The sequence below is a fragment of the Talaromyces amestolkiae genome, assembly GCF_001896365.1.
Source record: "Talaromyces amestolkiae strain CIB chromosome Unknown scaffold7.1, whole genome shotgun sequence".
NCBI lineage: Eukaryota > Fungi > Ascomycota > Eurotiomycetes > Eurotiales > Trichocomaceae > Talaromyces > Talaromyces amestolkiae.
Window position 1 is genome coordinate 1,024,596 of NW_024468043.1, and position 21,831 is coordinate 1,046,426.

The 21,831-nt window shown below is 45.0% G+C and overlaps 8 protein-coding genes across 8 annotated transcripts; 2 read left to right on the forward strand and 6 right to left on the reverse strand.

The window, feature by feature from the left end:
* Window position 1: 1 nt before the first annotated feature.
* BHQ10_004392 (uncharacterized protein) lies at window positions 2–4,796 on the reverse strand (the record flags this gene model as incomplete). Its single annotated transcript, XM_040876752.1, has 4 exons — window positions 2–335; window positions 3,553–4,222; window positions 4,282–4,427; window positions 4,483–4,796. The coding sequence occupies 4 exons, from the start codon at window positions 4,794–4,796 to the stop codon at window positions 2–4; spliced, it is 1,464 nt and encodes a 487-aa protein (XP_040732896.1).
* Window positions 4,797–5,371: 575 nt separating this feature from the next.
* BHQ10_004393 (uncharacterized protein) lies at window positions 5,372–6,862 on the reverse strand (the record flags this gene model as incomplete). The annotated part of the gene is made up of 1 exon (XM_040876753.1): window positions 5,372–6,862. The coding sequence occupies one exon, from the start codon at window positions 6,860–6,862 to the stop codon at window positions 5,372–5,374; it is 1,491 nt and encodes a 496-aa protein (XP_040732897.1).
* Window positions 6,863–8,722: 1,860 nt separating this feature from the next.
* On the reverse strand, window positions 8,723–9,664 carry BHQ10_004394 (uncharacterized protein; the record flags this gene model as incomplete). The annotated part of the gene is made up of 3 exons (XM_040876754.1): window positions 8,723–8,929; window positions 8,996–9,248; window positions 9,315–9,664. 3 exons carry the CDS (start codon window positions 9,662–9,664, stop codon window positions 8,723–8,725), a joined length of 810 nt encoding a protein of 269 aa, XP_040732898.1.
* Window positions 9,665–10,694: 1,030 nt separating this feature from the next.
* On the forward strand, window positions 10,695–11,880 carry BHQ10_004395 (uncharacterized protein; the record flags this gene model as incomplete). Its single annotated transcript, XM_040876755.1, has 2 exons — window positions 10,695–11,581; window positions 11,652–11,880. The coding sequence occupies 2 exons, from the start codon at window positions 10,695–10,697 to the stop codon at window positions 11,878–11,880; spliced, it is 1,116 nt and encodes a 371-aa protein (XP_040732899.1).
* Window positions 11,881–12,310: 430 nt separating this feature from the next.
* On the reverse strand, window positions 12,311–14,735 carry BHQ10_004396 (uncharacterized protein; the record flags this gene model as incomplete). Its single annotated transcript, XM_040876756.1, has 4 exons — window positions 12,311–13,264; window positions 13,637–14,369; window positions 14,436–14,585; window positions 14,647–14,735. 4 exons carry the CDS (start codon window positions 14,733–14,735, stop codon window positions 12,311–12,313), a joined length of 1,926 nt encoding a protein of 641 aa, XP_040732900.1.
* Window positions 14,736–15,579: 844 nt separating this feature from the next.
* On the reverse strand, window positions 15,580–16,456 carry BHQ10_004397 (uncharacterized protein; the record flags this gene model as incomplete). The annotated part of the gene is made up of 2 exons (XM_040876757.1): window positions 15,580–15,984; window positions 16,157–16,456. 2 exons carry the CDS (start codon window positions 16,454–16,456, stop codon window positions 15,580–15,582), a joined length of 705 nt encoding a protein of 234 aa, XP_040732901.1.
* A 2,017-nt stretch (window positions 16,457–18,473) lies between these two features.
* Window positions 18,474–19,211, reverse strand: BHQ10_004398 (uncharacterized protein; the record flags this gene model as incomplete). Its single annotated transcript, XM_040876758.1, has 1 exon — window positions 18,474–19,211. One exon carries the CDS (start codon window positions 19,209–19,211, stop codon window positions 18,474–18,476), a length of 738 nt encoding a protein of 245 aa, XP_040732902.1.
* Window positions 19,212–20,615: 1,404 nt separating this feature from the next.
* Window positions 20,616–21,617, forward strand: BHQ10_004399 (uncharacterized protein; the record flags this gene model as incomplete). The annotated part of the gene is made up of 1 exon (XM_040876759.1): window positions 20,616–21,617. One exon carries the CDS (start codon window positions 20,616–20,618, stop codon window positions 21,615–21,617), a length of 1,002 nt encoding a protein of 333 aa, XP_040732903.1.
* Window positions 21,618–21,831: the final 214 nt, after the last annotated feature.

Below are 21,831 nucleotides of genomic sequence, written 5' to 3' on the forward strand. Positions count from 1 at the left end.
ATTACCACTGCGCGAGAATATTACTTCGTTGTGATCTTGAGAACGGAGTAAACTTCACATACTTGACCTGAGCAACCAGTTGATTGCCTAGATTGGCGACGAATTTTTTCAGGTCAAGATAAGTCTCTTCCTTGCCTGGCGAACCCTGACACTCGGCATCGAGGAAATCGCCTTCAATGGGATCGTAGCCATCACAGGTGGCTGAGAAGCCGCTAGTGGCGATGGTGGTTGTGGCCAAAAGGGAGAGGAGAGCGGTGACTTGGAAGAGCTTAAATTTGAATCGGGGTTTGAGTTGAAGATGTTTGAAAAAATTCTTTTGAAATTGAGTAAAGTAGCTGATTGTAGTGTTGTAATGACGGTTTTTGTTTGATACTCGGGAGATGCAGAGTTGCAGATGGTATCTATGGATTATTTATACTTGACGTTATACTGGACATTTCTTCTTCATCAGTAACTGGGCGAGCGTTGAATAATCACCTCAGTCATCTTTCCCTTATCCTGAAGCAATTTCAGACATCATGTTTCCGCAGCACTGTAATGTTGTTTAGGAGGCTGTTAATGTTGGGTGGATCTGAATGTGTGGGTTACTTTAGATCTTGGTCTCAAATATCAAGCCTAAGGTTTAATCAAGATCTGGAGAGCTGGTCTTGAGTTGTACTTGGTTTGTCACGTAGAATCGTGTCTTCACAACTGTGTATCTCAACACTTGCTAAGAGTCTTTACACCGAGCTTTTTTACCTGGCATACCCATGTCAAACAGTGCATTTGCACCTGCGTGTTTGAAAACTATATAAGGGTTGTTGCACCACATATGTGTCTCTACTCTGTATTGTCTCTACTCGTATCCATTGCCTGTACACCATCTAGATGTAAGGCCACTCGTGTGGCTTTGCATAGCATTGCACATTCTGTTGAATATCACGTGGGGAAGTTGAAACTGTAGGAAATATGGAGCCGTGGATAGGTATGTATATTAATCTGTTAAGATATTGGATGTTCCGATTTGTATAGAAAACCATACAAAATTCAAGCTGTACCACTTACCCGTGCGGCCCGCTTGCCCGTGACATACGTTAGATGGGTTAAATTAGGGCTTTGGCTTATCCTCCAAATTTGTATGGAAAACAGCGCCATTTGTCAAATGCATAAACATTAAAGATCAACTGTATGCTAGCTACCCTTTTTCATGACATCCTAAGTCTGAAAAAAAGAAAATCCCTAAAACCTGGTTGATTTGATCGTGGAAGGCTAGTAATGCGTTCTATCACTGGAATGAATCAACATTGGCATTTATATGGAGCCGTTTCTTGTTTGTTACATCTAGATTTATCGAGGTACTAGGTACACGTATCCTGAAAGTACGTTACCCAGTGCCTTTGCCTTGACCTGTTTGCGTCGCTCTTCATCCGGGAGACCATAGAATCATCGAGTACAAGAGACCATTGTCGGAGTGTCAATCGATCTGGATAACGATTAGTCGACACTACTGATTAATTCTATATAAAAGGAACAAATAATCTCACCTTCTCCTCTTTTTTGTTTGTTTTGCTGGGCTTCTCTTCGCTTGATCCAGACCCTGACTTTGAGGTCTTTGACTTCGACTCCTTAAGCCCCTTTGGAGGCTTTGTTTTCTAGCCAAAGTCAACTATCAAACCAATAAGGAAAGAATATGATTTTATTCAACAAGGTACCTTCTGTGGCCATGCTACCTGCTCCTTTGTAGTTATTACAATCCCAGGCAACACATCCCTAACCTTACTCTTCGTAGGACTCTGGACTCTAGGGGCTATAAAGGATCTAGAACTACTACTCCAAAGATCTGAGTCGCCGGGAGAAGATGCTGTAATGCGTGGTCTCTTACCTGTTAGATAGCTTAATCTTAGGGCATCTTGAGGATATAGCTTTGTAAGGCTCATCACAATTAGCGTATCTAATCTGGTAGTGCTTACAGAACTTCCCAAGCCTAATAGCGCAGCCTGTAATATTATACTGGTAGCTTGGAGCCTCATGGTCCCCGATGAAGATAATGCACCTCAGGGGACGATGCTTGCATTCTAGATAGCTAGAGTGGCTAATTCTGCTGCACCATACATAAACGCTTTCAGGGTTAGTGTCCTTATAGGCCTCTGTCTTATAGTGGTGGCTGTCAAATCGAAGGCCTGATTTTAATAGTCTCCAGGCTTCCTCTAGGGAGCCTATTGTCACTATTATCACTACAAAACGCTGTCCTCCTGCTCTTATCCTTTTAGGGCTCCTAAGCCAGGTTGGATCCCGCTTGAGCCTAAAAGACGTTTCCAGCTCGATCTCTTCCCGGGCTAGCTCCAGACCGTGGTTACTGTTCATATAGCGCCGGATTGGGACCTTATGGACCTTAACACGCTGCCATCGCTCACTAATCTCCACCGAGATAACCACTAGATCGACCGCTCATATGGCGGTTATAAGGATGTCATTATAGGCTGGCACTAGCATGTTGCTAGGGGTACCTTCCTTTAGAAGCGCTGTGAAATAGCCCGATGCTGCATATCCCGATCAACTGCCCGTACAAAATCAGGCAATCCTGCGCCGGCTAATGCACGATTAAATACTAAAAGAATATTTCTAGTGTCCTATCTTATCATAGTGGCGGGCTCTTGGCGCCTGAATATTAGACGTCTTTCCTCTTTGCTCCGGGTGCTCACAGGCTTTAGCTATACAGGCCTATGAACTGTCTAAAGAGTCGTCTTTAGCTTACTATATTATAATATTATCCATGCTCCAACCCGGGCTTGCTAGGCATCTCCGGAGACTAACATCTAGCTCAGGGTTTAGTTTAGGGGGTATTACTATGGGTTTGATAATCAGAGATGCTTTTTACTCTTTAGTACTCCTCATACTACCTGTTAGCGAGAATGGCTAGAATAGTCAGGTAAATTTATGACTGCTATCAATAACAGGTAAAGCAGATAGATAAGATATTGTATTATGAGACCAAGTGTTTGGATGAAGATTTGACATCGTGAATATGTTCGCTATGGAGAAGAAGTCGTTGGTGGTGATCTAGTAGAAGTACCAGCGCTATAAAGGCATATATATTGTGGTTAATAAGCAACCCAGTCTGCTTAGCCTTAGATCATTAAGCAGACCCATAAGCTTACATAAGGCTCACTGATCAGATCATGGCGCTCAGGGTTATGCTCAGTTCTACAGGGAAGTAAAAGCGACGACGGGGTGAGCACTAAAATGGAGAGGAAAAGCCCCAGCGTGTCAGGGAAAATCAAGTACGTAGGTACTCTAGAGATACCTGTATGAAAAGAATTAATGAAAGAAAGAAGAGATCGAGGAAGGGAACCACGGAAGACTATACGCAAGAGAGAGACAGGAAGCCTGAAGGAACAGCATTGAGGTGTTGTGCACTGAATTAAGGTTCATTCCTGTTGTATCACTAGGCGAAAAAATCATATCCGATAATCCCAAATATTCAACTAATTACTTTCTATCACCTCCCTATAGAAAGTTTTCACTTTCTTTCCCTGCTCTGTTTCCACGGTATCACCCAACATTAAATTAAACATAGGTGCAACATGCGCCTCCTTCTCACCCACAAAGAACTCAACTTTTCCACCATCACTCTCATCTCCGTCAAGACCTTCCTTCAGCCGACTCGCAAAATCTTCGATAAAGGGCAACAGCAACTCATAACCCCCAGCCGTGACAAGTACATGCTTGATAGGAAGATTGTGCCACCAGTCGATAGGCGCTAGTCGCGCATCTGTATAATTATCCCTCTCACTTCCAGCCAAATAGCTCCCAGCCCATGACTTTGCGCAATCTGGATGAATCAAATCACCTAATGGCTCAGTATCCTGCGGAGGGAAGGTAGTCTCTAGCGAAGTCCAGGGTGACAAAAGCGTTGCACCGCCAAACTCCTCCCCATCAGATAACTTGAGAGGCTCAACTTCAGGATGAGGGTGCGCGATATGACTCAATACCGCAAGGACAAGATTACCACCCGCAGAGTCACCACCAAAGTAGACATTCTCGGCTTTGCGTTCCGTCTTATCGAGAATGTAGCGAAGTGCAGTTGTGCATTGACGCAGTTGCATGGGATAGACTGCCTTGGGGACGAGCGTGTATGCAACCATGAAGACGGAGATGTCCTTGTTTGCTGCGCGCATCTCTTTGAGGAATTTGTCAAAAAAGGCAAAGTAGCCTCTGTTTGCGGGGACGGCAAATCCGCCACCTTTTTTTTCTTCATTAGTCTTTCCCTTTGAATTGGAAGTAATGTGCTTGTTGGCTTACCGTGTATCCAGATAAGGACATTTTTTGCATTGGGGTTTCCTACCCAATGGCCCGTGGCACCATCTCCGAGCTCAACGGACTGCCCTTTGATCCATTTTTTCCAAGTATAAATTTTATACTCTGTCGCAGTAGACGGCAGAATAGCTCTGTTTTAGTCAGTTTCAATGCGTAAAACACGGGAAGCGCAAGGGGGGAACGCACTGAACCTGCAAAGGCGAAAATCGCGCCACAACCCGTCTAAAAATCGAATACCCAACATGCAACAACATAGATCTTGCAATGGTCTGCTGGGGATTCAATCTTTGCTTTCTAGCTCGGAACGGGCCCGTCAGGATAGCAAAGAACGCTACAAACGGCACTGAAAGTAGGGCAAAGGGTAAATCAAGTCTTTCGGATAGTGTCATGCTCGACCTTTGCCTATACACGAGTTTGGTTTTTTCTGAGCTTCCATTTTGCAGACTGTAGGCATTCAATTCGTCGTGAGTTGGTTTGATGGTTTGTTTGGTTGACGCCATTTTGGTTCTCTCTCAGGGCTGTTACTACCCTGTGGACCTTAAATGTGCGGAGTATACCCCAAAATGTTGTTGATATTTTTCCTCCCACAGGTTGAGTATGGACGCTCTTGAACAATTTGTAAGGGTATATCGGACAATTTAAGGCCAATTGCTAAGGTTATCACCAATATAAAGAGAGGGGAAGATCGTCACTCGAATGAGTAAGACCAAAAATGTTGAGGCGCAATCGCTATCATGTGCCTCGGTACTTGTGAAAGTACAGAGCGCGTATTAGCTTGGTATCAGTGCGCCATCACTGTGCATATGACTCGTATTCTAGCGTAATTATTGTTACAATGATGTATTTAGACGATGTGCCATCTTGATACTCATATGATCCAAGTTGGTGTTGTTTATGTTTATTTTCATGGTACCGTTGTTCATATGCTAACATTTCTGCCGGACCTACTATCTACAATGACGCCATACAAGTCGGATTGTAGCCCTAATTTCGTGAGACTACTTCACATATCAAAAGCTCGAACACAAGCTTTATTAAATACCATCAACTCTAAATAGCCTCAGAACGGTACATATCACTTAGCAGAAATATACTCAATCCCCTTATCAACCCGCCCAAACATCGCCTGCCAAATATCCACATAATAGCTCCCCTTTGGTCGCCACGGATACTCCTCCGCTGTCTTGGGCATAACCTTTTGCGCTCTCTCAAAGTACGTCGAGCTCATATTGATGAGTTGTTTTGGAGTCAAGGCGGATGGATCCTCGACTCGAGGAACAGCAACAATCGCGTTACGACGTTTCATGTATTGCAATATACGAACAAAAAGCAGTGCAGTGGCATCGGCACCCAGTGTCCAGGAGGCATTGATGTATCCGATGACATAGCACAGATTTGGAACGTCTTGCAGCATGCACCCATTCCAGAGGTATTTCTGGGAGAGATCGATCTTCTCGCCATCGACTTTGATGGGTACTCCGGCTGCGACGGAGATTCGTAACCCTGTCGCGGTGATGAGGATGTCTGCTTCTATCACTTCGCCATTGTTGAGAATGATGGTGTTTTCCGTCATAGACTTGACCGTGCCCGTTTTGACGTCTGCCTTACCGGAGCGCAGGGCTGTAAAGAAATCGCCATCCGGTGCAAGACAAAGTCGTTGATCCCAGGGGTTATATCGCGGTGTAAAATGAGGGTCGATAGGCAACGCTCCGCGAAGAAGGGATTGCATGCGTCGTAACAGGAAATATCGGGCCTGTCGTGGGTATGCGCGACATAGCTCATAACTGTACCGCTGCAAGAAGATGAAAAACATTCGACTAAGCTTATGACGAATGAAACTAGGAAGTAAGAAACTGAACCAGCTGCGCGTGTTATTCGGAAGTGGGTATACATATGTCGGGCTGCGCTGAATCATGGTAACATGTGCTGCTGTCGGTGATAGATTAGGTACAAGCGTGACTGCCGTTGCACCGCTGCCGATGATAGCCACCTTCTTATTGGCATAGTCGAGATTCTCGGGCCAGAATTGTGGATGGATCACTTGTCCCTTGAAGTTTTGTAGACCAGGTATTTCAGCGCTCAGAGGCTGATTGTAATCGTAGTACCCAGTTCCAACGATGATATTTCGCGCCCGCACATGTTTGGTCTGTCCCTGAACATCGATAGTCAGAGTCCAATATTGATCCTCAGACGACCATTCCATCGCCTCCAACCGATGATGAAAGCGAATATGCTTATCGATCCCGGTCTTCTTAATCGATTCCTGCAAATACTGTTTTATATCACTGCCCGGTACGATCGGGTTATCTTTGGCCCATGTATTCCACTCAAACCCAAAAGTGTAGAAATCTGAATCGGAACGAATGCCGGGATATTTGAAAAGATCCCATGTACCTCCAATGTCGCCGCGACCTTCGAATATTTGGTATGTGGCATTGGGGAGTTTTGTTTGGACGCGGTATCCGGCGTTGAGGCCGGAGATGCCTGCGCCGATGATGGCAACATCGATTATTTCAGAGGTGCCATTTGCGAAGCCATTGATATGGCCGTTTGCGTGGCCGTTCATTTTGTATTCTTCTTTCCTCTCAATGCTAATAAATTTGAATGTTGAGAGATTGACGTGGGTTGGTAAAGATTGTATTAGTGATTACAAATTATTTCAAATGCAAGCAAGGGCGACGTCAATATTTATCGCATCATTTTTCAGGATAACCTCATTGAACTTATAGTTAAATCACATGTACACCTCGGCAGCAAGACTTGAAAATTTGAGCACCCGCACAATCCTACGTAGTTGATCACGATTTTCTGGTGGCGGAACAGACCAATGTTTAAATCGCGAACCAGTTCCTTCCCAATTCTTGTACAGGCAAATGAGAATGCGCTCTGACGCAAATTAGAAGGCGCTAGACTGTTGATCCTTTACTCCAGATGTTGCTAATCTCGCAGTCTATGCCGTGAAGAGATTAGCGTAGGTCCACTGTGAGGCTTCTGAATCCACATTTTCCTGGGTTTGGGGTATTGTGCCTCGGCTTATCTGGGGGTTTGCAGCTTAGGGCTTTTAGCAACTGGGATGTGCCCCAACGAATTTAACGAACGATACGCAAGGTTCTTGCTGCCTACCCTAGTCCATGTGCGATACTACTTTTTTTATCGGAGGCTTTTAAGTCTCGAGTCTCAAATACATACTACACGCCCTGACATAGATTCAATCGGAATATGTTCTTCCATCACATGCAGCTACTCTCATCTTGCCGACAAGGTTGTTGAGCCAACTACAGGTGTGGTCACTAGCATTTCTCGAGTTCCGAGTCCCGAGAAGCTTTTGAGATAGAATAGCTCTCGTGGGGATATTTTATCTCCCGCAATTTCAGATCTCGGATCTCATCTGAAGGCCGAAGAAATCTTCTGGGGTTGTCCTTATTTTATATTCGTCATACAGCAGTTTGTGGCATGTGCGCGGTTATCCCCCACATTATGACTGCCTAGGCAAATATTGAGCCCTAATCAATCTGGGCTTAACACAAAACTAGGTGTTTCGAGACAAGGGTAATGTCAGACCTACAATAATTTGACAGAGGTCAACACGGGAAATACCGTCCACTCATGTATCACGAAAAATCAGCCGTGTTTCGGTAACTGGCCGGGCTGATAAGAGGGCTCGACTGAAATCGAGCTCCTACCTGGGTGATACTTGATAATGAAGTATGTGATCGACTGGATATAAGATAATATAAATGTAGTTTGAAACTCAACATTGAATCATTGTAAGATCTCACATGAGTGTAGAAGCTTTAAATATCTTGTACGGCTATTGCTGAATATACCAAGGCCTCTAAAGTCATTGTAATCTGCGCAACAGTCGAGAGTTGGAATGAGAGAGTTTTGATCCTTCAGAATACTGGAGATAACGCGACAGTATTCTATTTTCACGCTCATTCACTTTTAACTGCTGTCATTGATAATCTAGCGCAGTTTCCAGCTATTTGTGGTTGCTTGTGAAGGGCTAAGCTGCCTAATATTTCATTTAGTCCGCAGAGACGAGGGTCAACCTCTGCCTTAGCATGAGTATGGCTAATTTCGGGCCCTTCCTTGAGTAAAACCATCACAAGGCCGTTCAAATATTGGAGACAATAGGGACTAATGCATAGGATACTAAGAAATGCGTGAAGATAGCAATAGAGTTGAAGTGTTATAAACTTTCCTAAATCTAGCTCTTGAGCCGTGAAGTGTATTGACAATGAAAAAAAAGAAAGAAACTTCTAAATCTCGACGCTATGTAGAAATAGAAATACATGTGGGTATGAGAAGATGCAACGTATCAGCGCCGAACCATCGATGAACCAAAAACTAAAATCATTGTACCCCCAAGCCTTGATACCCCAGAACCAGAACAAAGTCAAAAACCAATAGTCATCTCATAAACTCATTCGTGAAGTCGTAGCATGTATTCTTCCTTGAGACTCGTTGTGTCACCAGCTGGATCGCCAAGGTACCATTCCGCAAAATCCCTGAAAGCCGAGGGATCGTTGCGAAAATCATACGTTTTTGTACGGCGTAGTACGAGGTGTTTGCCATCAAAATATGACTCGAGAACGCGTCCTTGCTTCCCAATAATCGAAAAAAGTAGAACCTAGATTGACGTGATATTAGTAACCTGTTGAAAATTAGTCGAAAGAGAATGAAGTGAAATATATACCGGTGCGATCATGTGTGGCCTGTAGCGTTTCTTCTTCAACTGACTCAGCATCATGCGAATGCTAATCAACAACTCTCCACGGAGAAAATGCTTCTCATGAGATGGAATATGGTCGTGGTAGGCAACTGCCTTGGTATGTGGAAGCTCTTTTGATTTAATCTCTGTCATCCTGAAGAGGCCGAACTCCTTGGGAGAATTGTAATCTCCTGTAGCCATTTGATACAAACTCTTGTAAGTTTTGTGGTCACCAACACTGTGAGTTAAGAATTAGAGAATGCGAGTTTCGTCAAGAAATAAAATCAGGCCGTGAGAGACTCACTCTTTTATGGTCCACAAGTACTCATCCCATTTGCCCCATAAAGTATCGAAAGTATAGTGCTTCAATGTCGTTTCGATCTGATACGCTCGGTCGAGGGGTCTCGTGTAGCTGTTGTCGTCCAAGACTGCGTTGTTTCCATCGCGGTTCTCGTCATCCAGCTCGGGGAGGTGGGGATACGCGTTGAAAAAATGAGGCTTGTGCTCTGAAGCCATGTCAAGAACCATGTGTTGCAGATCAATATTCATTCCCTCTCTGATAATGTACTCATCAGCATGTATCCCCTCGATGATGGCTTCTAGTTGGAACAGAGCCAGGCGCATATCGGAGCGCTTGGCTAGATCGACAGACATGTTGGATCAGCGAAACAGCGGAAAGAGACTTCAGCGAAATGGTGGATGAATATGATAAACTAAGTTAGGTATCTGAATGAGACAAGAGACTGGCTATTGTGTGGCGTGGTGTGGGATGGAGAAGAAGAAGAAGAAGAAGAAGAAGAAAGCGAAGTTCAATCGATATTGATGGTAGAAATAACCACTGTTTTATTGGGGGGTGGTTGTTGCTTGGGCGACTTCTTTGTCCTACAAATTGCGCGGGAAGCTGCATCCTTTCGCACGGCTAGTTTGAGCCTCATTATCAAACCCTAACTTTGTACATCAAGTCCTAGTATTTTATTAAAAATCCTTGTCATTGGCTAGCAACCTATATGGGGTAATATATACTGCTTTATTCAAGGGTTTTTTTGTTTCTCAGAGTCAGAAGAATGACATGAAAGGTAGCTCCCAGAGATATACGTCTTGGGTGTTCCACCTAACTTGCCGCCTAGAACACAGTACCTAATTTCAGTTTATAATGGTCTTATCAAAATTCATGTATACAGATAAAGAATATCGGAGGACTATTGTAAATATATATCTAATTTCTCAAGATGCACTTACTTACAATATCTTTTGAGGTACGACATATGCACCAGGGGCTAGGTGACAATCTAGAAGCAATATTGTAAACCCCATTAACGTGATATAAAATCACTCATTGATAGTAGAAGCTCTTTGAGACATACGAAACTAAGTATTCAGATAGATGAAGTACATCCTTTCTGATATATATGATCTATCTCACCATCAAGCCATGGTCAGAATGAAGGATTCAGGTTGGCTTTGTCGCTTTTCTCTATGGATTCCACTGTTAAGAGGTATAAAGCGCCAAAGAAAACAGCGATCAGGCCTTAGGAACCCTCCATACAATTTACTATAAATGTTATTTAGCATCGCGCATGTAGTGTATAAGAGAAATGAAACGCTCAACATTTGCTACAGATTCCATCCTCAAGGGGCCCTCGGTTCTCAATTGAATAGGCCATACGTACAAACTACTCTCATAATGGTGGACTCCGATACATTACCCGAAAATCCTGGTGAATGGCATACGTTGATAGCACGGCATGGCCTGGAGAAGAGTACAATTCATACCGTTGATCTTGCGTCCGCTTCCAAGATTGGTCTGGATCAGTTTCTGCTCCTCCGGGTTCTATGGAAGGAGCACCGAGGTAGAAAGGATCTGATCAAATTTCTGGGACTTCAGCACTGGATGAGAGAGGCCCAAAAAGAGCTTCTCGGCCTCCAATCGTGGTCTAAATATTGTAGCAGCTTTGGCGCTGGTGAACGCATTCCGGAGGGTACTTTTGCTATCGTCCGCCACTATCAGCTAGAAGCTACAAAGACTGATGGAACGCCAACCCCTACAATGTTTGATACACCGATTGCTAGGCGGACTCGCGGACAACTGTTTCAACAAGTACAATTGAAAATGAGAAATACGCACTTGAGCACACCAACGCCAAAGAGCACAAATGTTCCGGAAAACTGGTCTTATTTGGAGAGCGATGACGAAGATGAACCCACCCCTTATAGAGTAGAGACACCGGTTCCTCGAGAACTGGTGAATATTATGTACCCTCCGACCAAAGACGAACAGATTGTGAATACGGCGCTAATTGTGCTCCTGAATGCTCTTACCATCCATCTTGATTCCTTCTCCTCCAAGTGGACCTTACATCGAAAGGCGTTTATCGCTACCTTTGGGGATGCTGCATTTGAAGCGAGAACGGATGGCTATTTGAATGACCATCGAGGCAAACCTAGCGTCATAGTGGAAGTCAAGCCCGTGATGAGGTCCGCGAAGCTGTCAGCGATTATGATGCAGGAGAGTGCGCAGATGGTAGCTTGGATAAAGAGCGATGACTATAAGACGCAACGAAATTGCATGATGTAAGTTATTGTGATGCTTTCCATCCCGATCCTCTTCAGGTACTGATTGACTAATCTCAAATTCTGGTAGGCGTCTTCACATATCTCTATTCGTAAACGTTGCTAAATGCGATGACGCTTATCTCGATCACTTGAACAACGCGCGGCCATCGAGTGAAGAAGCTACCCCTTCTTTCTTGACGATGCACCAGTTCGGTCCATGGGATACTCTCAATGCAGCCCATATGAAGGAACTGGGGCCTATTCTATTAGCGATCAGCTTACTTGCCGACTACGAGAGCAAACATAGAAAAGATTAGATCGGTTCTGGTGTATGTATTGTTGATGGATCATATAGAGATTCATCAGTAAGTCAATTGTGATCGTTTAGTACTTGGTGTAAATTCACAAGTAAGACAGAAAGGAGGTCATTCATGGCGAGAAACGATTAGGTAGTGGAATGAATATGATAAAGTGTTTCACTGAACCTTGGTGCATGCCTAGTATAATGCAGCGCATGTTTGCCTTGGCCGCCTGACTATTCTATATACTATGCACCTATCTGATAAAATGACTACGAAGCTGTATTCTTGAATTTCATCGTGAATATATTACTGAAGTATTAGAATCGTTCGAGGTGACAAGGTAAGTTTCAGAGGTCTTCTATCTCCATCTCGCAGAATCCCCAAGATGGGTTTTGAGTCCAGCCATTTCACTTCCTCTGACCCAGCTGCTTCCCACGGCGCCTCATCATAACAGTCCCATCATCAATCTGGTCAAAGTCTCATCCTCAACATGAAACATATCCAGCGAGTTCTGTAATTGTTCGTTCAGCAAAGAATTCGTTTGATCAACCTCGCCACGATTGCCGAGTTGAGGATCCATGAAAAAGTCGCCAGCAAACTCAAAAAAGTTGGTTAGGTCACTGTAGTCATCTGGTGTAGTTTCATTGACTAGCGATGGAGGAAGTGAATAAATCGAATGGTCGATATCAGTGGGTTGAACATTTGCTGCCGTTTTAGGATCAATTGCATCTGCTTGATCAGCATCAATTGTTGTTGCAAGGACATTGGACCGAGTAGACGGTTGGTTAGTGTCAAGTCTTTTGAGATTTTTGATGACCTTGCGAAGTCGTCGAGAATGTCTCCCTCGAGTGGATGACCGTTTCAATGTATTCAATGCCTCAGAGAAACTGTCGCGACAGACGTTTACAAAGTAATCCGGGTAATGAAACATGGCTAGAAAAAGTGTTGCTAGCGCTGAAAAGAGGAACCGATCGAACGGTTGCGGCCGTTGGGAATAGATCGCCGAGACATAGCTGGGATTGCTTAGTGCTTGTATCGTGTTCTTTGCATTCGCGACGGCAACGTTCGCGCCTGAAAAATTGTTTCTGATTGACTGAGCGCTCAGAAGGTTCTGTTTGTAAATAAGTATTCTCATGTGATTTGCGCGTAAATGTAGGAGGATTCGGGGTGTTGCCAGACGTGCGTCTCTCATAGTAGGCGCCCATTCGCCCTGCAGATCATCCAAGCGGAACTCGGACGGTATGGATTCTTGCCATTGATGTATCTGAAAGTTCAAAAAGGATTCATTGTCGGATGCCACTGCTTTGGCTGTGCTACCCCAGCCGATCATTAGATCCCATATGTTGCCTCCAACTCGGCAATATGAAATCATACAGTCTAGGTACGTGTGGTGCTCAGCCTAGTGGAAATTGTATGGTCAGCATAGTAACATCTATTTTATCGCTGAATGAACATACTGGTCGAGGCAGAGTTGAATCCATGTCAGAGTCCCGCATACCAAATGGCAAGCCTGTCTCGAAGGAAAATTCCTTGTCAAAGACATAGATGCACCAGAAGAGATTTATAGCCCAAGAACGTTCTAGATCACCGGGGAAAATTCCTCCAGTACGAAGCCACGTATCACATCTATGTAAGCCCATTTGCATGGCACCTCGTGACGCTAAACCGATTGTACGCCATGCCAATATATCATCATCTCGACAAGAATGATACAAAGACTTTTCTATAATCAGCGAAAAGATATAATGCTTTTTCAAAGGAGCCAACTTACCACCAATGTTAAGATAATCAACTCTTTCATATCGACCTCAGGTACCTGCGTCCGAGTCGTGGCAAAGGTATCTTCAGCGCTCGCAGCAAGTATATTCCCGAGCTCGCTTTGACCAGGCGATTCCGATATTAGACCCAAAGCAAGCACAAGTTTCAAGACTTCTGTATCACGCGCCGAAAACCACCAGTCCTCATTCCCGCTTTGGGGTGGGGACATGTGACCAGCGGCATCGTTCGAGTGTTGGCTGTAGTAGTCAACAATGTACTCTCGTATACTTTTGAGGTCCACGACAGGATACATCGTTCCAACAGCCTCATCGTAAATATCGACAAGCCGAAGAGCGTCGGTCTCGTCGAGCGATAGTAGGGGATTACTTCGTGAGATATCTGTTCTCTTTCTTTGCTCTTCTGGCACCACTGGCGGTACATAGGGACTGTTTGAGGAAGACGGTTGCACTAGTTCTGAAGTTTCCGTTTCATCCATGTCCGGTAAGTCATCATTGGGGACATTCAGACCGAATTCACTGCTCGTTGGACCAACATAGCTAGGCGAAACTGGAGCTCGGCTCGCCCATCGGGAGTCAGTAGGTTTGTGAGCTCTATTTGTTGTTCGGAAATGTTGCTGAGGTGGCTTCGATCTTCGCCGTAGTATTCGGATTTCATTGGACATAAGATCCAGCTGCCTTTGCATCGATGACATGCGACTTTCCAATGATTCCAGCCTCGATGGGGAACTGGGATTTGAGTTAGTCTCGATTAACAGCGTTGCTTGGTTCAGAAAATGGGAACATATTTCGTACTGATTTCGTTGATGCTGATGGTTTTCAGCATTATTTTCCTCGTATGCAGTTGGCCGAGATACGGCATATACACAAGAAACGCGATTCGATGCGCATCGCTTGCATATATCCTCACCGCTACATTTCAGCTTCCGGCGCTTGCACTCATTACTGTCCACTATTAGACGTGTGCTATCGACCATTGTTCAACACAATGAGGGTCCTTATTTACCATGCGACTTGGGTGTATTTGCCCCGTTTCCGCGGTTCAAAGTCGTGTGCCTCAAAGTTGGCCGCGCTTCGCTTGTCGTTCGTTGCCATTTGCCGGAGACCATGCCCTTCGGTTGTTTTTGTGTATTTACGTATTTTAACAGATAATTATCGGAGTCCACTACTAAGAAAAATAAAAAAGAACAGTTGCAAAGAAAGAAAGAGCGGAGTAACAATCGGGAAGCTGGGAAGTCGAGATAAGATAAACTGCTCGGAATAATCCCGAGGTTCGACCAATCACATCCGCGAATAGTATCTGCTTTATTTCTGTGCCATTTTGTCAATTATTGTTTGGAGCTGGGCTATCTGAGTATATCTATGAGTGAGACGCATATCCATGAGATATCGTTTGACTTTCGGGGCACAGCTATGTGTTGTGATTCTCAGGCAGGTACTACACATTGTTTAGACATTAGACTACTACCTAATAAGTATCTGAAGTAATAGCTTTTACAGTGTAAGAAGGGTGCGCAGGCGTAGGAGTGCGATTAAGGAAGAAAGGTACAATTCTTAGCTCGAATGTTTAGGTCCATATATTCACTGTGACACCTGTCAAATCGATTGTCTGTATCTATTGATCCGTCCCCCATACCCCTGTGTGGAACAGAGATTCTGGAAATACAAATAAACAACAAATTAAACTAATTAGTTTAGTCAGCTAGACCGCCAATAATACACTTCAGGGTCTGAGATGAAAGGAAACAAGCAGTATCATATTCGCTTTGCAAGCGTTGGTTAAGTACAGAGAAAAGAATGAACACCAAGCATACAAAGCATACTGCAAATTTGTGTGTACAGCTACATCTCATCTTCTTTAGGCGTGAAGGATCTAAAGGGGCAGTTTACTATCGTCCCCGCCGCCAAGAGCTTGATCACCGCCGCCGATGTCCGGACGTTAATTACAGTCCAAGGAGCCTCCAAAATTTTCAATTACCTGCTGGTTCGCAGCCGTCTGTGTGCCAGGGTTCGCGCCGGCCACTGGGCCGATTGTGCCCTTGCTCTGGTATTGGCGGAGGATATATACAGCAGCATCTTGGACATACGTGCCGGTTTTACCATAGCTGGCATGCACCTGGAAGTCCGTTCCGTTGTTGGTGCAGATCGGATCGCCCTCGCCACAAACCTCCATGACTTTGTCGGTCAGCCCAGATGGGATGCCTGGCGCGTCCTTGCCAAGAGGATCGAGGTAAGTGCCTGAAGGGCCTCGGTTTGCTGGGTCACCGAAGAGAACGATCGCGATGATACGTGGATAAAGAGACGAAGATATGACCGCCAGACCCTCGTGGACCACATCGGCTCCCTGGGAATAGCCAACCACGGCGAATTCTTAGTTCGGACAGGCGGCGGCCTGCGACGTGAGGTGACTGGAAAGCAATTGACTTCCTTCAGTCCGTGACGCGCAGGTCAGCGTTGCTGGATACTGTCTTCTGTCAATAGGACTATTAAATTCAAAATTTGCTATCAGAACGTACGTCCACCCCATAGGGGCTAACACTTCCGATCGCGCTTGAAAGCGATTGATAGATCGGCGGAGCGATGGACTCGCCCAGTCCATTAGCACTAAAAGACTCACCAGTTCCTCGCGCTGGTGCCACAGGAGTTAGCCCGCGTTGTTGCCCACTGAGGAGAATGGTACACTTGCCATATATGAGCTCAAGCGAGGTGCAAGCTCCGCCCGTACCAGGGGAATCAGGAACCTGCCGAACATTGATGATACCGGCTGATGTTATACCTGCGTACATAGTAGGGCCGATGATGGTTGAGTACTTCATCTTGTGTTATTGAATGCGAAGGAATTGATTTGGTGAGATTCGAGGTAAGCTAAAGAGTAATGGATGCTTGCCTCTCAAAGCAGGAATCAGGAATCAGGAGCTATCGAAAGTACTTATACTCGCGATCTGGCGAACATCCTCCCCAAAAAGCCAACTACTAATCTCCCGATATTCCCTGCCAACAGAGGCGTGGCTTTTCTCTGCCACACTCTTTCATTTAGTACTCCAGGGTTCGTAACGATGAATCTGATGGTAGAGAGACTTTGTAGTTGCTCAGGCGATAGCGTGGGGGTAACTTGCCAAGGGTAACTTGGCTAAATGTAACCAAAATATTTCGCTGGCACATGCTTCCCTATCCCCAGCAGCAGGTGGACGCTACAATTCCGCGGTGCCCTGCTGTGCAAAGCCGTCTGCTAGTGCCGAGTCATGTTAGCTTGAGATGTGAATACATTGTATTGTTTTAGCCGGGTGAGCACTGTAAGCTCCAATCAAACACAGCTATCCCAATCAGGCGATGAGGCTGTCATTTTTCCTGGCATGTGCTGGCACATTGGGGCATACCAGTGCGGTGCCTATGTATGAAAACATTATGATACTGAAATACGGATAATCTCTGAGGAGCCCGAACAAACCAGTAGATGAGGAAACCTCCTTTTCCTTATAGGTTAGTACTTAGTAGAGATCCTTAATGACACAAAGATATGCAGGAGTTTCAAACATTGGGGAGAGGAGCAAGCATGGAAATGATTTTCCTGGTACAGGCTTCGAGCGTTGCGGAAGGTTACCGGCGACGGAATAGTATGCAATATTATAGGCTGCGGAATAGCTACAGAATAGTACAAAATGCGGAATAGTTAGGAGGAGAATACACCGTAGGGCGGCTATGACTCGTGAGCAGTTTCGGAACGGTCCGCCTAACCTTGTCCCTCTAACCTCTCTAGACTAGGTTCGGAAGTACCTTCCACAGGAAGCATTCATTCAATTCATCTGTAATACCAGCATATTCTCGGCATCACAGTGTTTAACCATGACTCAATCGTGCCTGCTCTCGACTGCCTGATGCTGGGCAGAAGCAGCGGCACTTTGTCGGCGGAATCTGGGAACTGAATCCACACGTTTATTTGTTGGGTGACGAGATGCAAGCAGCATGGTGGTATTTGCATTCACCCATGGGGATGTGAAAGGAAAAAGCGATGGAAAGTCATGGGGGTAGGTGTCCGAGCTTCTTTGAGCGCACACCTTTCAACTGAAGAAGCGACCCTCCATCTCGCAGGAGTCGTTCTGCAAGGTCTTTCAAAAATTGCTCCAATTATGGGTACCCCGGTGTCATCCAACTCAGTTGATGGACACTTGCTCGACCACCCACGTCTCATTCCCAGTCTTGTTCGCTAGTTCTTGTGTGTATATTTCATCGAAATAATTTCAAATGGCAGGCTAGTAGAGTGTGACCGTCCTCTTGTCGTTCGTCCTCATGAAGCGCGATGGCAAGAGTGTTACTCTTCAATCTATCGGCCTAGCAATAGCTCATCATTATGTTTGTGGCAACACAAACATCCAGGGCAGGACTTCTGTGTGTGGAAGCTGGTCAAGATATGCGTACGTCTGATTGCTTTCTCGGTCGGGGATCGAGAACTGGATTTGAGCTGGATTTCGAAAGAAAAGCTATATATCAAGGTCGAAAATTGACTCGAATTCGAAAAAAGGCAGCACGCCGAGCCCAAAACATTACTCGAAACCGTAAAAAAAAAGCTACGTGACTCTTTAGCAGAAAAGAGATACGAGCAGCTACTTATTCCATTCGGAAGGGGTCTGGTCGTATGCCTTCAAAAATAATTACATAGACACATTGTGTCGACTCCGGAGCAGATTTTGATGGCGTTGAATTCACATCTGAAATGCATGTCATAGTATATTTATCAGGATCTGTTCATGACAAATGACTCAGTTTCTTAATGTTTGCAGAAATCTTGGGTATCACTCAAAACCATAAACGCCATACTCGCAACACTCAGGAAGACTACACTGCTTCCCAGTCCATAGCATCGACAATGAAATCCCAGTCGCCTTCATTATGCCCGTCGACAGTGGTCTCAACATCCATCTCAGGATTCTCACTTGAAACATGTTGCTGCGCAAGAGCATGCCCTTGTTCCAGGCCGTTAAATACACTTGTCAATATTCCTTCGAGGTCATAGCTTTCTAGCGATGCCGTCTCGTTTCTCGAGGATGCAGCTGATTTGTATTGCTCATCGTCTTCCGGAGAGTCCGCGGTCTTCCATTGATTGCGAAGTTGTTTGGCTCGTCGCAGTTGATTGCGAACTGATCCGGTTCCTAGCGCAGCGTGTAAGGGACACGATTCTCGCTCCAATGTCTCGAGGACATTGGCATGGTATCGATGGTTCGAAGACCACCGATCGCTGAGGGTGGTTGAATTGTCAGTCGCCTTGTGTCGTGAAACTGTAATATTCCACACCGCGAGTAAATGTACGATTGCGCGTTCGAGGAGGGCGTAGTATTCGTGGAAGTCGATTTTAAACATTATCTCGGCGTAATGAATGTCGGCTGTGGACATGTTGTGGCGGGCCGTGGCTAGGCGATAGCCTTCTGATAAAAATGGGAGTTTCCATCGTAATCGCGAGACAATTTTCAGGAAGCGAGCGAGTTCTTGAGTGGAAGAAGGCGATGGAGCGGTTTCTTGAGGAGTTGTGATCTGGGGAGTTGCCCAGCGTGAATCGTAGAGGCTTTTGGTGCGCATTTTTGTTGACGTCGTCGGAGTTAATGGGCGACTTGAGCGGCGGCTTATAAGTGGATCATCCCGTGCCGCTTTAAGGAGCTGGACAAAAAGCCCAAATACAATACTATTGCTCTTGATCTGCGCATCGATGAATGTATTGTATGTTTCATTTCCCATTATACAATTTCAATTATCTCTTAATGTGTTCTTTTCTCGGGAAATCTAATGATGGGAGATAGCATTTCACTCATGACTGTCAATATGGGGAATAGTACACGGCAAGCGTGCACTTATACCACCTTGAATATTTAATAGCGCTTCTTGAGACATAAACATAACACTGTGTTACATTCGGTAAACGACAGTCATTCGATTCAATCTTCTGTTCTTGTTAGTCAGCTCGGAATATTTTGCATAACTTTCTTTTAGTGTATTTATAAAGGGTTGATTGTCCTCCATCTGAGGCCTGCATCCGCAGACTATTTTACACCCGAATATATGTTACGTTAGAGGATGCAAAACGAATGCTTCTTAGCTTCTTTTGCCGTGGGTTTTTTTCTCAGCTCCCTGTCTGCGATAATTGATTTATAAAATACGTCGATACCTCGAAACGTCGTGGTGTCTGATCAGTTGTGCGGCCTTTTACTACCTAAGTATATATATCCTATCAAGTACCAAGGAACCACATACGAATTTTCCACAGCCTAGAATACACGGGTAACAAATAATCAGAGCGTTGTGGACTGACCAAACAGCCACTGTCTCCAGCGGTCTAGTAATCTGCTCGCGAGCCCTCGGAATGAGTCCGAAGGCAGATGCATTCGTACAGGGTATCATTTGGTCGCACAGTATGAAAACCTCCCTCAAAACACAATAATCTATGTTGGCCGCAGATTGCTAAGATATATATCTACAAACCTAGGCGTTTTTACATCTGAAAGCCGTCTTTGAAGAAGCAGGTTCGAGTACCGACAAGGTTCTCAAACTGTTGATCTTTGCCACTAATATGAAAGAGGTACCGGTGATAAACGAAGTTTGAATGTTTCTGGTAGACCAAGACCTGTAAGCTTTGATGAGTTCTGGATAATGAGTTTCATCATGATTTTTCTCGGCCAACGTACTTTGATCTTCGACGCTTGGTCATGCGTCGCTGTCAAGGAAATCCCCAGAAGGTGCAGATGTTGAAATTGAGTGTGTCGGATATATGTTAGGAGTTGGTAGTTCTTCTTTTGATTCTTCAATTGCACATAGAATTAGGGGTTATGACGGAAATAAGATTACGATCTAGGCTGTTATGGGCTTAGTGCGACTGTTGCCTACTTTTATTTTGACCGTAGATTGATCTTTTCCTTCTTCAATCTCTCGAGATGTCAGGTATATAAAAAATATTATCCATCATATTTTGCTTCGACACCAAAAAAGAAAATGGCTCGAACCAAGCAAGTTGCTCGCAAATCCATAGGAGGACGAGCGCCCAGAAAACAACTCTCCGGCAAAGCCTACTTCATAGACACATTTCAAGATCATGCTCAGAAGCCTTATACAGTCGTTGGAGGCCCAACTTTTTCAATGAACCCGGACATCATCCGAAAGTTGAGTATACATCTCTATTTCCTCAGCGATGTAGACGCCGAACAACGAGCAGAAATCGGAAACAGCCTTCTCCGGTCTGATGCCATTGAAGGATGGGGAAATGCAAGAAACTACTGGCCGCGAGTAGACGTGTACACACCCTTGGGTAGTATTGAGGAATGTATGGAGCATCACAGACGCGAAAAGATTTATCGACGCCAGGCTGTCGAGGAGTTGCATGCTACTGTCGCTGCCGATGCTAAAGATCAGTGTGGGCCCGAAATGGATGATGACGATCGCGAAGAAGCGGCACAAGAAGCAATATTGGCATTAAGAGGTTTGGAGATTTATCCACACATTGTCCCCACCTGGTGCGTCTCTTCGAGATGTTGGATTGATCGTGGTGGCTGGGATTTAAGGGTGCGCTATCAAAGTTGGATACTCGTGGTTCCCGCAGATTGCTTCTCGTGGGATGATCTCTTGCAAAAGGGGATTATTCATGTCATGTTCGATCAAGACGTGTCACCTGCTATGGATACATACATAGAGGGATTTTATGACGAGGAAGAGAAATCAGAATCTCTTCTTGAGAATGATCCATCTGGTTGGGCATATGTCGAGATGGTTGATCATGGTCCACCGGTCCAAACTCGACGTCTTTCCGTGGCTGATGATGCGAATGAATTGGCGCTTCGGACTCGGAGTAAGGAAGAGAGCCCAGATGAAATTACAGGTCACTTGTTTCATACATGGTCGGATTGGACGGGCGTGCTGTGGGATTGTACTTATCGCCTCCCGGTCTGTGATGCATGCGACAACGAGGAGCCACATGAACTTTGCGAGCTTGAAATGTAGGTTTACCCCCTGAGAATTGAAACAAGCTGATGGGCTTTTGAGACGAGAGTTGTCCACGGTTTCAAAACTAACATTTCGATTCTGTCTAGGGATGATCATTTTTTCAATCAAGACGGGCAATGTATGGCCTGTGAACGGTCCATAGATTATAGACGCCGCAGTAAACGGATAAGAAAGAAAAGAAAACAAGATCAAAATACGACGAATGCGTAAT